This window comes from Vigna unguiculata, chromosome 3 (genome assembly GCF_004118075.2).
Source record: "Vigna unguiculata cultivar IT97K-499-35 chromosome 3, ASM411807v1, whole genome shotgun sequence".
NCBI lineage: Eukaryota > Viridiplantae > Streptophyta > Magnoliopsida > Fabales > Fabaceae > Vigna > Vigna unguiculata.
In genome coordinates, this window is record NC_040281.1 from 10,154,713 (window position 1) to 10,168,658 (window position 13,946).

At 29.7% G+C, this 13,946-nt stretch overlaps 2 protein-coding genes across 2 annotated transcripts; both read left to right on the plus strand.

Moving 5' to 3' along the window:
• Positions 1-3,696: 3,696 nt before the first annotated feature.
• LOC114178844 (polyphenol oxidase, chloroplastic-like) lies at positions 3,697-5,743 on the plus strand. Its single transcript, XM_028064964.1, has one exon. It carries the CDS (start codon positions 3,697-3,699, stop codon positions 5,494-5,496), a length of 1,800 nt encoding a protein of 599 aa, XP_027920765.1. The 3' UTR covers positions 5,497-5,743.
• Positions 5,744-10,872: 5,129 nt separating this feature from the next.
• LOC114178845 (polyphenol oxidase, chloroplastic-like) lies at positions 10,873-12,983 on the plus strand. The gene has a single exon (XM_028064965.1). It carries the CDS (start codon positions 10,888-10,890, stop codon positions 12,646-12,648), a length of 1,761 nt encoding a protein of 586 aa, XP_027920766.1. The 5' UTR covers positions 10,873-10,887; the 3' UTR covers positions 12,649-12,983.
• The last annotated feature ends 963 nt before the right edge of the window (positions 12,984-13,946 follow it).

Here is a 13,946-nt window from a genome sequence, read left to right on the forward strand (position 1 = left end):
AAATGAGAAATTAATTTGTTACACTTGTAGAACTCGATACTCTGATCACAAAGATAATCTCTGATTGTCAAACATATGCATGAAAAGATCAAAAACTTAGAGAAAAGACAAAAAATCCTAAAAAAATGGTTTTTAAAGATATTTTTATTTTATGTAAAATAAAATTTAGCTATTATAGAGATTTATATAGGTTAAACCTGTTTATTAAAATATTATAGTGTCATCTTATGAAAAATACCACTACTCTTAAGCCACCTTTTAAATTCTCACATACATATTTCAAAAAATATTTTTATCTTTTAAATTGTACAGTCTAAAAAGAATAAAATAAAAATAATTTTCATAAAAAAATATAGAAAAATAAACTTATGAAGGTGCAAGAACAAACTAACTTATTTAATTCCACCACCAGTGTTGTTTTAAATCACTTTGCTTTTTTATGTATTGAAAAATAATTGTTTGCCTCCAGAAAAAATAATACAGTCGACAACTCCTTTAATAATATAATAATATCTATTAAAATTTTAAATTAAAAATAAAATAAATATAATTAAAATATTATTATTTTAGATTGAATGTTTTTTTAGTATGTCTGTGATCACTCTTTTTCTTCTATTCCCCCATTATCTCCGACTAGTTAACCCCACAAATTAATAACATATCAATGTCATTCAATTTTCTCATAATTTATCTTATTTTTCTTTTTATACATTTCATATTTCATGTGTTTATGTATTTGAAACCCTTTATAAACAATATTTAAATAGAGATTAAAATTGTAGCTATCATTAGGTACTTCCAAAAGACCCACTTGATGTTCACATCTCATACATTTCACACCTAACACAACGTGGAAGTGTTGCGGAATTGAATTTTCTTTTCTAATTTTTTATCAGATATATTTAAATAGATATTTAGATTTGAAGCTAATTGGGTTAGAAAAAGATGAATTGACAATTTGTAATTAGACCTCTTAAAATGGATTAGAATTCACAAGCTAATTTGGTCTATTACATATTCGAGTGAATTGGGTTGAAATTTTTTTATAAATTTTAATACGAGTTGATTTTTTATTCGACTTATTTAGAATCCGATTCATCTGGGTTGAATCCGTGGTGAACCGGATTGGCTCACCAACCCGCAAATAAAAAGTCACGCAAGTGCTTTTTGTTTAATTGGACTTTGTATTTGGGTCAGGTTATATTGCTTTTTTATCCAACACATAGAAAATTTGGTATTTTTTTGATTTTAGTTTATATTTGGATTGTATTTAAATTTATATAGATTTTAATTATAACTATAATTTAGTTTTGACTGAAAAGAAAATGCTTTTTTAATTAACTGAACCTTGAACCTGTGAGCTAACTCATTTAACTCACTAATCCGTAATTGGTCGAATTAAATTTGAATTTTTTTTATTCAATAATAAGTAAGTCAGATTAAATTAAAACATTAAATAATCAACATATGATAGATCAATCCAGATCTAAACTAAGTTATCCATTTTCAAAACTTTACCTCTAACCAATTACGAAGACAAATTACACATAGACCCACTAAGACTATATTTTCATGAGTAGACCAAATCTAAGTGATATCTGTGGTTTAAAAGTCAAAATGTTGGTGCTGGAATTCGGATCTAAAATGCTGAATTTGATTCTTTCTACTCGTGGAGAAACGATAAACTCGTGTCTTTATTCTTCTAAAATTCGCATGCCTGAAAGTCTTCCAAAACAGGATCTTTATCCTCTCTCACAAACCAGATTACTCTGGAATCAATATCCGCTCCTCGCGGAATTGGTTTCTTAATATTAATGACGATAGATGTATTCGTCATAGTTTTAGCATTACGGTAAATTCGTGTCAAATATATATAACAACAGATTTGGATGTTTTTTTTTTAAAAAAAAAAATATATATATATATATATTTAAAATAAGAAATATAAATTTAAACTTTTATATTTAGAAAAATGGAAATTTTTTTAGAAATTTTTTTTATTTAGAACAAACTATAAAATAAAAATTTAAAAATATAACAAAATATCAAATTTTTTAACTGAAATTTATAAAAATTTTAAAATAGAAAAAAATATTAAAATTGATTGAAAAATTTTTTACTTAGGAAAAATATAAAAGTAGAATTCGGACCTTTTCAATGCAACTTTTTTAAATTTGTTTAAATTTTATGAAGTTTGCGTATTATAAAATTTTGTTTTTTTAGTAGATATTTTGATAGGTATATTTATTTATTGAAAATGATTAATTATAAGTTTAAAATTTTTATAGTATAATAAAAATATTGTTATTTAAAAATTAGTTAAGAGTAAAAAGTTAAAATTCAAAAAATCAAATTTAAATTCAAATTAGATATTTTTTCAAGTTATTGGTTGTTTAAATTAAAGTTAATAATTAGAAAAAATAAATTATTTAGTCATAATTTTTTATTTAAAAGGTTAGTAATAGTGTCTAGTGAAATAATAATAAAAAACAACATGAATTAAAGTATTTGATTTGAATTAAATTTGACAAATGTATATTTATATAGTTAAAATAATTTATTTTATAAAAAATTTGGTGTAATGGGTTAGAATAATAAAGTTAAATAATAAGCTAATTGAAAGTGTAAGGTTTGAATTTATCGTAGCATGTAATAATGTAAGATGAGGTTGTGACATTGGTGGGTGCCACTAAGGTCAAGTCTTTATATGTATATGTATGATTATTTAGCTTGCTTTTGAATAATTGATCGACTAAGAACTGTCAAATTCTTAAAAATTAAATCATAAAAGCTGTGCTTCCATAATAGATGGTGCAACTGGTTCATATAGTACACATTTTGAACGAGGAATGAAATAAAAATATAAAAAAAATATAGACCAAAGAAACATGAATAATAATAATAATAATAAAGTATGTTAGCTAGATAGTGAGAAACAAGGTAAAAGTAAATAAATGAATTATATAAAATATTGTATAACAGTTATAAAATGTATCTTTTTAATAAAATAGTTTTAACCTATAAATTATTCATAACATCTAGGTATCATAAGCTTTTTAAAATTAAAGAAAAAAAATAGAGATAATTTCCCCCCATTTCACATGAGAACTTAGAAAGAAAATATTTTTGTTCGATCAAGCAAAAATAACTGTCATCATTGTATTTTTCTCCTCAAACAAGCTGTACAAATATAACATTTTTTCCACCAATTTTCTTATAATTACGGTAACACATTTTAGATAATTTAAAATAGAACTATTTAATATCTTTTATCAGCATAAAACTATTTAATTGATATTTGTGGTATATATTTTTTCAAGCATAGATAACTATGATGATAAGATGGGAATAGACATGTCGGATAAACATGGTGATAAGATGGGAATATACATGTACCATAGTAATTATGTCTTCGAGGAAGAAGAACAAATTTATTGTTCCTATTTATTTCGTGATATTTTTAAATAATTTGTTTCTGTTCTTTTTTTATTTTAGAAAGGAAGACTTAATTTATACGTAGTTATTATCTATTTTCAAAATTTTAAATAGAATTTGGGAATATAATGAATAAATACATATAACTCTAACATCATCAAAATATTTTTAGTTTACTTTATGGTTGGGAAAATATCTTAATCATCCCTTTTGTCGGCAAGAGAAGGTTGTTGGTGTGACCATAAAAGGGGTACAAGGTAGATGAGTTGGAGTCACAAAAAGATCAACATCATGTCTTGGATCTCTGTTACATCACTCCCCATTCCCCTTTCTTCATCATCTTCTTCTTCCTTCCCACACCTCACCAAACATCGCAAACCAAAACGCCACCATCTCTGCAAAGTCTCATGCCACACCAACCACGATGTACCAAATGAAGAACCAAAAGCATCACACAATAGGAGGAACGTTCTGATTGGGTTTGGAGGACTGTACGGTGCCTCCACTCTTGCAGACAATCCTTTCGCCATTGCTGCTCCAACTTCCCCTGACTTGAAAGGTTGTGGCCTACCAGAGTTACCAGAAGGTGTACCACCCACCAAATGTTGCCCTCCAAAATATTCAAACATCATAGATTTCAAGTTTCCACGACCCAGAAGAACCCCTAGGGTTAGACCAGCTGCTCAGTATGTGGATGATACCTACGTAGCCAAGTATAAGAAAGCTCTGAGTAAGATGAAAGCCCTTCCTCCTGATGACCCTCGTAGTTTCACCCAACAAGCTAATGTCCACTGTGCTTACTGCAATGATGCCTATCACCAAGTTGGGTTCCCTAAAATTGACTACAAAGTCCACGATTCCTGGCTATTCTTCCCTTTCCATCGTTGGTACCTTTATTTCTATGAGAGAATACTGGGAAGCTTGATTAATGACCCAGATTTTTCTATTCCATATTGGAACTGGGACAACCCTTACGGTGGCATGGTAATCCCTTCCATTTTCACAGATACAAACTCCCCTCTATATGACCCTCGCAGGAATGTTGTTCATCAACCACCAACTCTTATAAACCTAAACTACGACCTAGACGAAGACGTGCGTCAAAATCCAGAACAACAAATCTCTAATAACCTCGCTACAATGTATAAAAATGTTGTCTCGTGTGGGAAACTCCCATCGCTCTTCCTAGGAAACCCTTATCGTGCTGGTGGTACTCCTGGGGGTGCTGGGTCCTTAGAGAATGTTCCTCATACTCCAGTTCACATTTGGACTGGTGATGCGAGACAGCCTAACCTTGAGGACTTGGGAAACTTCTATTCAGCTGGAAGAGATCCTCTTTTCTATGCTCACCATGCCAACGTCGATAGAATGTGGAACATATGGAAAACATTACCACGTGGGAAGAGAAGGGATTTCACAGATAAGGATTGGCTGGAATCTATCTTTTATTTCTATGATGAGAACAAGAACCTTGTGCGTGTAAAGGTGAAAGATTCATGTGACACGAAAAAGTTGGGGTATGTTTACAAAGATGTTGAAATTCCATGGCTCGGCGAGAAGCCTAAGCCCAGAAAACCTAAATCTAACGCTAAAGCTAAGAAGAAGGTGTCATTTGCAGAAAGTTTTGGAGTTAGTGCAGCACGAGCCGCTGAGGCTACGAGTGTAACGTTTCCTCTGACTTTGAATTCAAAGGTAACCACTGTTGTGAAGAGGCCAAAGCTGTCGAGGAGCACGGAGGAGAAGGAAGAAGAGGAAGAAGTGTTGGTGATTGACGGAATTGAGTTTGATATGGAAAAAGCTTTGAAGTTTGATGTGTTTATCAACGACGAAGATGAAAAGGAGATCAAACCAGGCAATAGTGAGTTTGCAGGAAGCTTTGTGAGTGTGTCACATTCTATGCAGAGCAACAAGAAGGTCAAAACCTGTCTTAGACTGGGAATAACGGATTTGTTAGAAGACTTGGACGCTGAAGATGATGATACCATTGTGGTGACGTTGGTGCCAAAATACGGTGGACCTGTCACAATTCAGGACATAAAGATAGAGTTTGCAACGGAATGAAAAATAATTATGGCATGCTTGAAAAGGTGTTTTCAATATCCATTTGAACCTTCAAATGGTTTCAACATTGTATTCAAATTTTACTATTCCATGGCAAAACTTTCAATATGGCAGCGCGGTGTTAATCTATGTTCTTTCTCGTCATCCTAAAATCATATCTACTGCTGAGCAGAGAAGCTGAAATGCTTGTGTGCAAGTTTCTTTCTTGTTATTCCTCTGCAGTTGTTTCAAGTTGTTATTCCTCTTTACTGTTTGCACTCCTTTTAATATTCTGTCATTTTTTGCTTTCTACTTATTTTTTGTCTGGTTTATTTGCTTATCTGTTTATTGGGTTTTTACTGATTTCACCCGCGTTTTCTTTACATGCACCACACATTAAATTAATTAATTGTACTTCATACACCAAGTTCTACTATGCGCACTCCACGTTTTATAACTAATTTCTGTTGGTTGCACTCTCATGCTTTATGAGTCACAAACCATATTTACACTATCATTTTCAAGTTATTTTTCAAGTTAAGCTTTTATTCATACTTTTACCTTTCTTATGATTCGTAATTCATATTATCATTTTCAAGTTAAGTTTTTTTTTATTTTAATCATACTTCTACCTTTTCTTATGTTTAGCTATTCATATCTTTTTTAGCTATTCATATCTTTTAAGTATGCACTAACTTTTATTAAAACAAAATAATAACAATTCTATTTTAGAGTAATAATGCCAATAACGTTTTTCACATATATTTTTAAGTTTATTTTAAAATTGTTTAAAATTGTTTTGAATGTTTTTTTAATATATTTTAATATTCTAAATAATTTTGGATGTACTTCCAATCTTATTATTTCAAAATTTTAGACCATTTAGATGTACTTCTAATTTGGTTATTTTCAATATTTTTAAACTATTTTAGATGCACTTCTAATTTGGTTAATCTAATATTTTTAATTATTTTGGATGTATTTCCAATTTGATTATTTTAATATTTCTAAACTACTTCAGATACACTTCTAATTTGGTTATTCTACTTCGGATGTACTTCCAATTTGGTTATTTTAATATTTTAAATTACTTTATATACGTCTCTAATCAAATTATTTTCATATTTTAAAATCACCTTACATATACTTCTAATTTGGTTATTTTAAAATTATTGGAAATATCTTTTTTACAAAATGTTAAACTAAAAATTAAAATCTTTTCTCCTCACAAATATTTCCTACAAAAGTTTTCTACCGACAAACGTTTTCCAACGAACTACGTGATCCCTGATTCTCCATTATTAATGGAAATACGTAGGACTGAGGTTAATCCTTGTCGGGTTCATTTTCCAAAAATCCAAAATATTTCAAAAGTGTTTTGTAAATAATCTTTTGTCTAGAACTACGTGGTCTCTGATTTTTCATTTTAAATGGAAATACATAGGATCGAGATTAATTCTCACCAGGTCCAAAAGTTAAAATATATATATATATATATATATATATATTTTTTTTTTGTTTCTTTTATACACTTTTAGTTTTATTTCTGGGGAAAATAAACATTTATAAAAATCACATCTATTTTGCATATTTAATTAAAGGTACCGTCTTAGGACAGACAGACGTTATAGGGTGCTAGTACCTTCTCTACACGTAACTGATTCCCGAGTAATTTTCCAGAATAAACTATGGTGACGACTTCAAACTCTGTTTTTCAACTATTTATCCCTTAGTCACCGTCCCGTCGCGATTTAGGTTGAGACATATAATTTGTAATATTACATCAAATTTCTAAATTATTATTATTTTAAAATTATAAAAGTAGAATCTCTATGACTAAAAAAATCGGGTTTTTTATTATTTTATTCAAATTGATCGTAATATATAAATTTTTAAAATAATAATACAAATAAATCATACATAAAAAATTGACTTCAGAATAAAGAAATCATATTACTTAAATACGTTTTTAAAACAATAAAAAATAAGTCATATTTTGAAATACATACTTTTAGTTTTTGTTAGCAGTCCCACTTTATTATAAAAACATATTTTAAGACTTTTTAGCTAATTTGATTTTTAAAACTTATAGGTGATTTTTATTCATATATACATATATTTGAAAAATATATGATAATAAATTAATATTTAACTCTTTATTATTAATCAAATAATTAAAAGACTTAAAAAAAGTAAAGTCCTACTAATGAAGTACCACTTTATTAAAACAATATAAAGATAAAAAAAAAAAACAGAATACAGAAATCATGAATCAAAGCACATTCTACCACTACACTAAAAACAACAAAAATAGAAAAAAAAAAACAAAAATAATGTACTTAAAACAAGATTTTTATCTAAATACAGAAATGATCTGTTTGAAAGTACAACTTTTTATATCTATTTACCTATTTATACGGAAACAAAAAAAAAACATAATTTACCTATATATTTATTTTTTTTAAAATTTAGCTATTTTTGTTAAAATTTCTCCACTCTTCTTTCTTACAATGCGCTCTCTTTCTCTATCTATCATAACATTGCATGGTTTTTCCTTTGCCTTTTGGTAGGTTCTTGTTTCAGACAGATGCTTGTTGTCTAAATGCAACAAAATAGACATTTTTTTATATAAAAATGCAGAAAAAAAAACTTATGGAGGTGCAAGGAAGAAACTACCTTATTTAAGTGTTGTTTTAAATCACTTTGCTTTTTCATGTATTGAAAAATAATTGTTTGCTTCTAGAAAAATTAATACAGTTGACAACTCTTTTAATAATATAATAACATATATTAAATTTGTAAATTGAAAATAAATAGAAATAAAATATTATTATTTTAGATTGAATGGTTTTTTTTTGTAGTGTCTATGGCCACTCGTTCTGTACTGTTCCCCATTCTCTCTGGCTAGTTAACACCTCATAAATTAATAACAAAGATATCGCTACATCTTATTTTTCTTTTTATATATTTCATTTTTTATGTATTTATGTATTTGAGACCCTTTATAAAAAATATTTACATAGAGATTAAAATTGTAGCTATTTGGTTTTAAAAAATAAGAACCGACAACTTGTAATAAATGACAAAGACAAATAATGTTACATAGAGAAAAGGAAACATCATCGGCTATTTTCTAAAGACCCAGACTTCACACCTAACAACGTGAAATTCGTTGAGAGAAATATTTATTTAATATGAGTATTTTTGTTAATTTAATCTCACATTTATGATAATTTTTAAAATATATATTTTATAAAAATAATTTTTAAATAATGCATAATTTTATTGGAGGATATATTATTACATAAATGAATTATTTATCTTAATTTTATGAGTCTTACAATTCCATTTAAATTTAAGCATTCTACTTAATCTCAATCTTAAGGTTAACGTAAGTACTTTAACTTATTTTTGTAAAGTCCTACATTTGTTACCACACTTTAATACTTAAAAACATGTTCTCAATTTCTGTCGCTGTGAAAACAAATTTTTTGAGATATAATATTTGTATAAACAATGCCACATCATTTAGCATGATAATAAATTGTATTATGCGATTTTTATATAAACAAATACATTTTATTCCACACACTATGATGAATAGGACATTGTTGTTTTGACTATGAATCATGTAGAGAAAAATGCAATAATTACATTTTGGATCGATTGATTGAGATTGTGATTTATCATTCGAAGCCAGCTTGATTTTTCAACATTTCTATTTTTTGAATTATTTTTAAGAAAACTGTCCAAAAACTTTTTAATTGATTATAGAATGAAGTTCAATTTTTTTTAAAAAAGTTTTGATTTTGAAAATAATCTATTAAATAAAAATAAAGTTTAGTTTTTCTCAATCGAGTTCTATTAAAATATTTTATTTTACTGACTGTTAAAAGTATTTTATATTTTATATTTAAGTATTTTATTGTTGAAATTATCTCACTCCTTTTTTCTCGGTCAAATTCATTTATTAATATGTTTGTATTACTCCTTTTTTCTCGGTCAAATTCATTTATTAATATGTTTGTATTTTGAAAGATAAAGAATTAGTTACCTTCTGAGATATTGTACATAATTAATAAGATCAAGTTAATGAAAATATGGTATTCAATATAATATTTTTTTAATAAAAACTCAATTAAAAATATCAAATTTTAATTAAGCTTAAAATTAGATAAAAATGACTATAAATTAAAATTGAAAGATGATTAATTATAAAACATTATTTTATAAAATTAGAACTAACATTTAAAAATTAAAATTTAATTGTAAGTAATATACAAATTTAAAAAATTTACAATATAATAAAAGTAATTGTATAGGGAAAATGGAAATTATAATTTTATTAGAAATAAAAAGCATAAACTTAAATTTGGATAAAAGATTTCAATAGTTGTATATAACGTGGATATTTGAAATTAATGTCGACGAAGATTATGTAAAATAGTTGTATAATTATTATTGTTCTACGTTACAAAGTATTTCAACATTTCAATGGTCAATAAAATTATTATATATGTGTGTATCAAGTTATTTCACGTGTAAGAATTTTAATATTAAATGTTGTCTTTACATATCAGACACACAATAAATTATTTGAAACGAATATTCTTCGGAAGAGGATAAGGTTTTAAGTATGTGGTGATATGTAAAACAAAAAACATTATTCACTTAACAATTTTATGCTTATATTATTTTTGATGTCGGTCATTTCTTCGTCATGGTTTAATATATTAAGAAGAGAATTACAAGGTTAATTTAATTTTACAAAATTTATTTTTAAAGATGAGATTAGATAATAATAAATAATATAATAATAAAATGGTAAATTTATATCTATTGTTTTAACCTTGAATATCCTCTCAGAAAAGAAAAACATTTGGCCTGTGTTCGTTTGAAGGTGAGTAGATTTGTGAGCGAAGATAATAGGCAGCCTGCCGTGTTCGTTTGAAGAAATGCATGCAGAAGTGAGAGCGAAGAAACGAGAGATAGACGAATTTTGGTATCTCGCCTATTATGCGCGGATATGAGAGGAATTGCTGTAACTTTTACATTTTTACCCTTCATATCTGTATCACGTGCCATGCATTCTGAGGGCTAAATGGTAATTTAATTATTACTTTTACTAAAACATATTTTTTAATCTATCACATCAATCAAATCTTTTTCAAACTCTCACAAACTTTACTTTCAAATTCACTCACCATCACTTCTAAATCCCTTAAAAAAAACAACACAAATTTCACTCTTAAATCAATTCAAACCCTTCCACTCACTCTCTCTCTCAATCCCTCTCCTTCAAGTGAACACAGCCTTGGTTTTGGAGTTATTAATTGATGTGATCCCTTTTCTTATTTGGGCAAGAGCAAGGGTGTTGCAGTGTGAGTGAGCATAAAAAGGGGTATGAGGTAGATGAGTTGGAGTCACAAAAAGATCAACATCATGTCTTGGATCTCTGTTACATCACTCCCCATTCCCCTTTCTTCATCATCTTCTTCTTCCTTCCCACACCTCACCAAACATCGCAAACCAAAACGCCACCATCTCTGCAAAGTCTCATGCCACACCAACCACGATGTACCAAATGAAGAACCAAAAGCATCACACAATAGGAGGAACGTTCTGATTGGGTTTGGAGGACTGTACGGTGCTTCCACTCTTGCAGACAATCCTTTCGCCATTGCTCTTCCAACTTCCCCTGACATCAAAAGTTGTGGCCTACCAAAGTTACCAGCAGATGTAGAATGCACCAATTGTTGCCCTCCACAATCTTCCACCATCATAGATTTCACGCTTCCACCAACCAGAAGAACCCCTAGGGTTAGATATGCTGCTCAGTTAATGGATGATACCAACATAGCCAAGTATAAGGAAGCTCTGTGTAAGATGAGAGCCCTTCCTCCTGATGACCCTCGTAGTTTCATCCAACAAGCTAATATCCACTGTGCTTACTGCAATGATGCCTATCACCAAGCTGGGTTCCCTAAAATTGACTACCAAGTCCACAAATCCTGGCTATTCTTCCCTTTCCATCGTATGTACCTTTATTTCTATGAGAGAATACTGGGAAGCTTGATTAATGACCCAGATTTTTCTATTCCATATTGGAACTGGGACAACCCTTACGGTGGCATGGTAATCCCTTCCATTTTCACAGATACAAACTCCCCTCTATATGACCCTCGCCGGAATATTTATCATCAACCACCAACTCTTGTAAACCTAGACTACAACAAAAACGATCAAGTCTGTCTAAATCCAAAACAGCAAATCTCTAATAACCTCGCTACAATGTATAAAAGTGTTGTCTCGTCTGGGACACCATCGCTCTTCCTAGGAACCTCTTATCGTGGTGGTGGTGAACCTGGGTGTCCTGGGTCCTTAGAGAGAGTTCCTCATACTCCAGTTCACGTTTGGGCTGGTGATACGAGACAGCCTCACCTTGAGGACTTGGGAGTCTTCTATTCAGCTGCAAGAGACCCCCTTTTCTATGCTCACCATGCCAACGTCGATAGAATGTGGAACATATGGAGAACATTACCAGGTAAGAAGAGAGTGAATTTCAAAGATAATGATTGGCTCACATCTAGCTTTTATTTCTATGATGAGAACAAGAACCTTGTGCGTGTAACGGTGAAAGATTCACTTGACACGACAAAGTTGGGGTATGTTTACCAAGGTGTTGAAACTCCATGGCTCGACCAGAGGCCTAAGCCCAGAATTCCTATACCTATAGCTAAAGCTAAGAAAAGTTTTGGAGAGGCTACGAGTGTAACGTTTCCTCTTACTTTGAATTCAAAGGTAAGCAGTGTTGTGAAGAGGCCAAAGGTGTCGAGGAGCGAGGAGGAGAAGGAAGAAGAGGAAGAAGTGTTGGTGATTGACGGAATTGAGTTTGATATGGAAAAAGATTTGAAGTTTGATGTGTTTATCAACGACGATGATGAAAAGGAGATCAACCCAACCAATACTGAGTTTGCAGGAAGCTTTGTGAGTGTGCCACATACTCATATGCACAGAAACAAGAAGGCTAAATCCTGTCTTAAACTGGCAATGACGGAATTGTTAGAAGACTTGGAAGCTGAAGATGATGATACCATTGTGGTGACGTTGGTGCCAAAATACGGTGGACCTGTCACAATTCAGGACATAAAGATAGAGTTTGCAACGGAATGAAAAATAATTATGGCATGCTTGCAAAGGTGTTTTCAATATCCATTTGAACCTTCAAATGATTTCATCATTGTATTCAAATTTTACTATTCCATGGCAAAACTTTCAATATGGTTGCGTGGTGTTAATCTATGTTCTCTCTCATCATCCTAAAATCATATCTACTGCTGATCAGAGAACCTGAAATGCTTCTGTGCAAGTTTCTTTCATGAAATTCTCTGCAGTTGTTTCAAGTTAGTTTCTATTTTATGAGTAGAAAGAATACATCGTTATAATTGACACCTCTGTACAATCAACATGTATTTTTCTTTAAATTGTATAATCAATTTTTGGAATTCTATTGTTTTATTCAAAAATTATTTTACAATAACAATGATGAAAGTTCAAAGAAAAAAAAATATCAATACTAAATTGATATCTTTAATATATACAAATTTTAATGTTTTAATTATCGTTTATTGGTGGAACAATTATCAAAATAATAGTATTGATGCAAGAAATATTAGTTTAAAATTTAATTTTCTATGTCTATAGTTTTTGGTTAAACGTCTGAAAATAAAGTTATTTTCTAAAATGATTAATTTTTTTAATTATTTTAATTATTTTTATTAAGATTAAATTTATTTGCATTATTATATTACTATGAAATTTATTTGAATTATGTAATATCCCGTTTAATAGTCTTTCAAGCTACTAAACAAAATATCATATTATGATAAGGCAAAGCAGATAGTCAGAAAAGTCGTTCAAGAGTTTAATACAATCATCCTAAAACAACCTGTTTTAAACCGTTGTACTATTCTCTAAAGCAAACTTAAGGAGAATATAATTTATACATCCCAAAATGCTTTCTTCTAAAAACATAAGTTCGAAAACAAAAGAACACCAGGAATCACAGGTCAGGTCCGGTCCGAGGGAGGAGTACCATCACCTAAATTCTTCTCTGCTCACACCAAGTCGTAGGTGGTCATCGCAAAAGAAGACGTTCAAGGAAAAACATGCCAGGCAAAAAGGGTAAGCTAACAACTCATATAATAAGAAGTGAATTTTACATAAATAAAATAACAAACAATTTTACACACATCATAATTAAATCAAGTCACTATTACAAGACACACAAGTACTCGACTCTAACTCAATATCCGGATTATGTAAACAAATTGGATTTCTTGGTAGCTTGCACCTGTGAAGGTTCCTAAACTCTGCAGAGTTTAGGCTCAAGGGGTTATCACCCAACCACTCCCAAGGTAAGTCCCCTTTGCGTCTATAACTGATTGGGTCCATAGACTAGGACCTCCTGC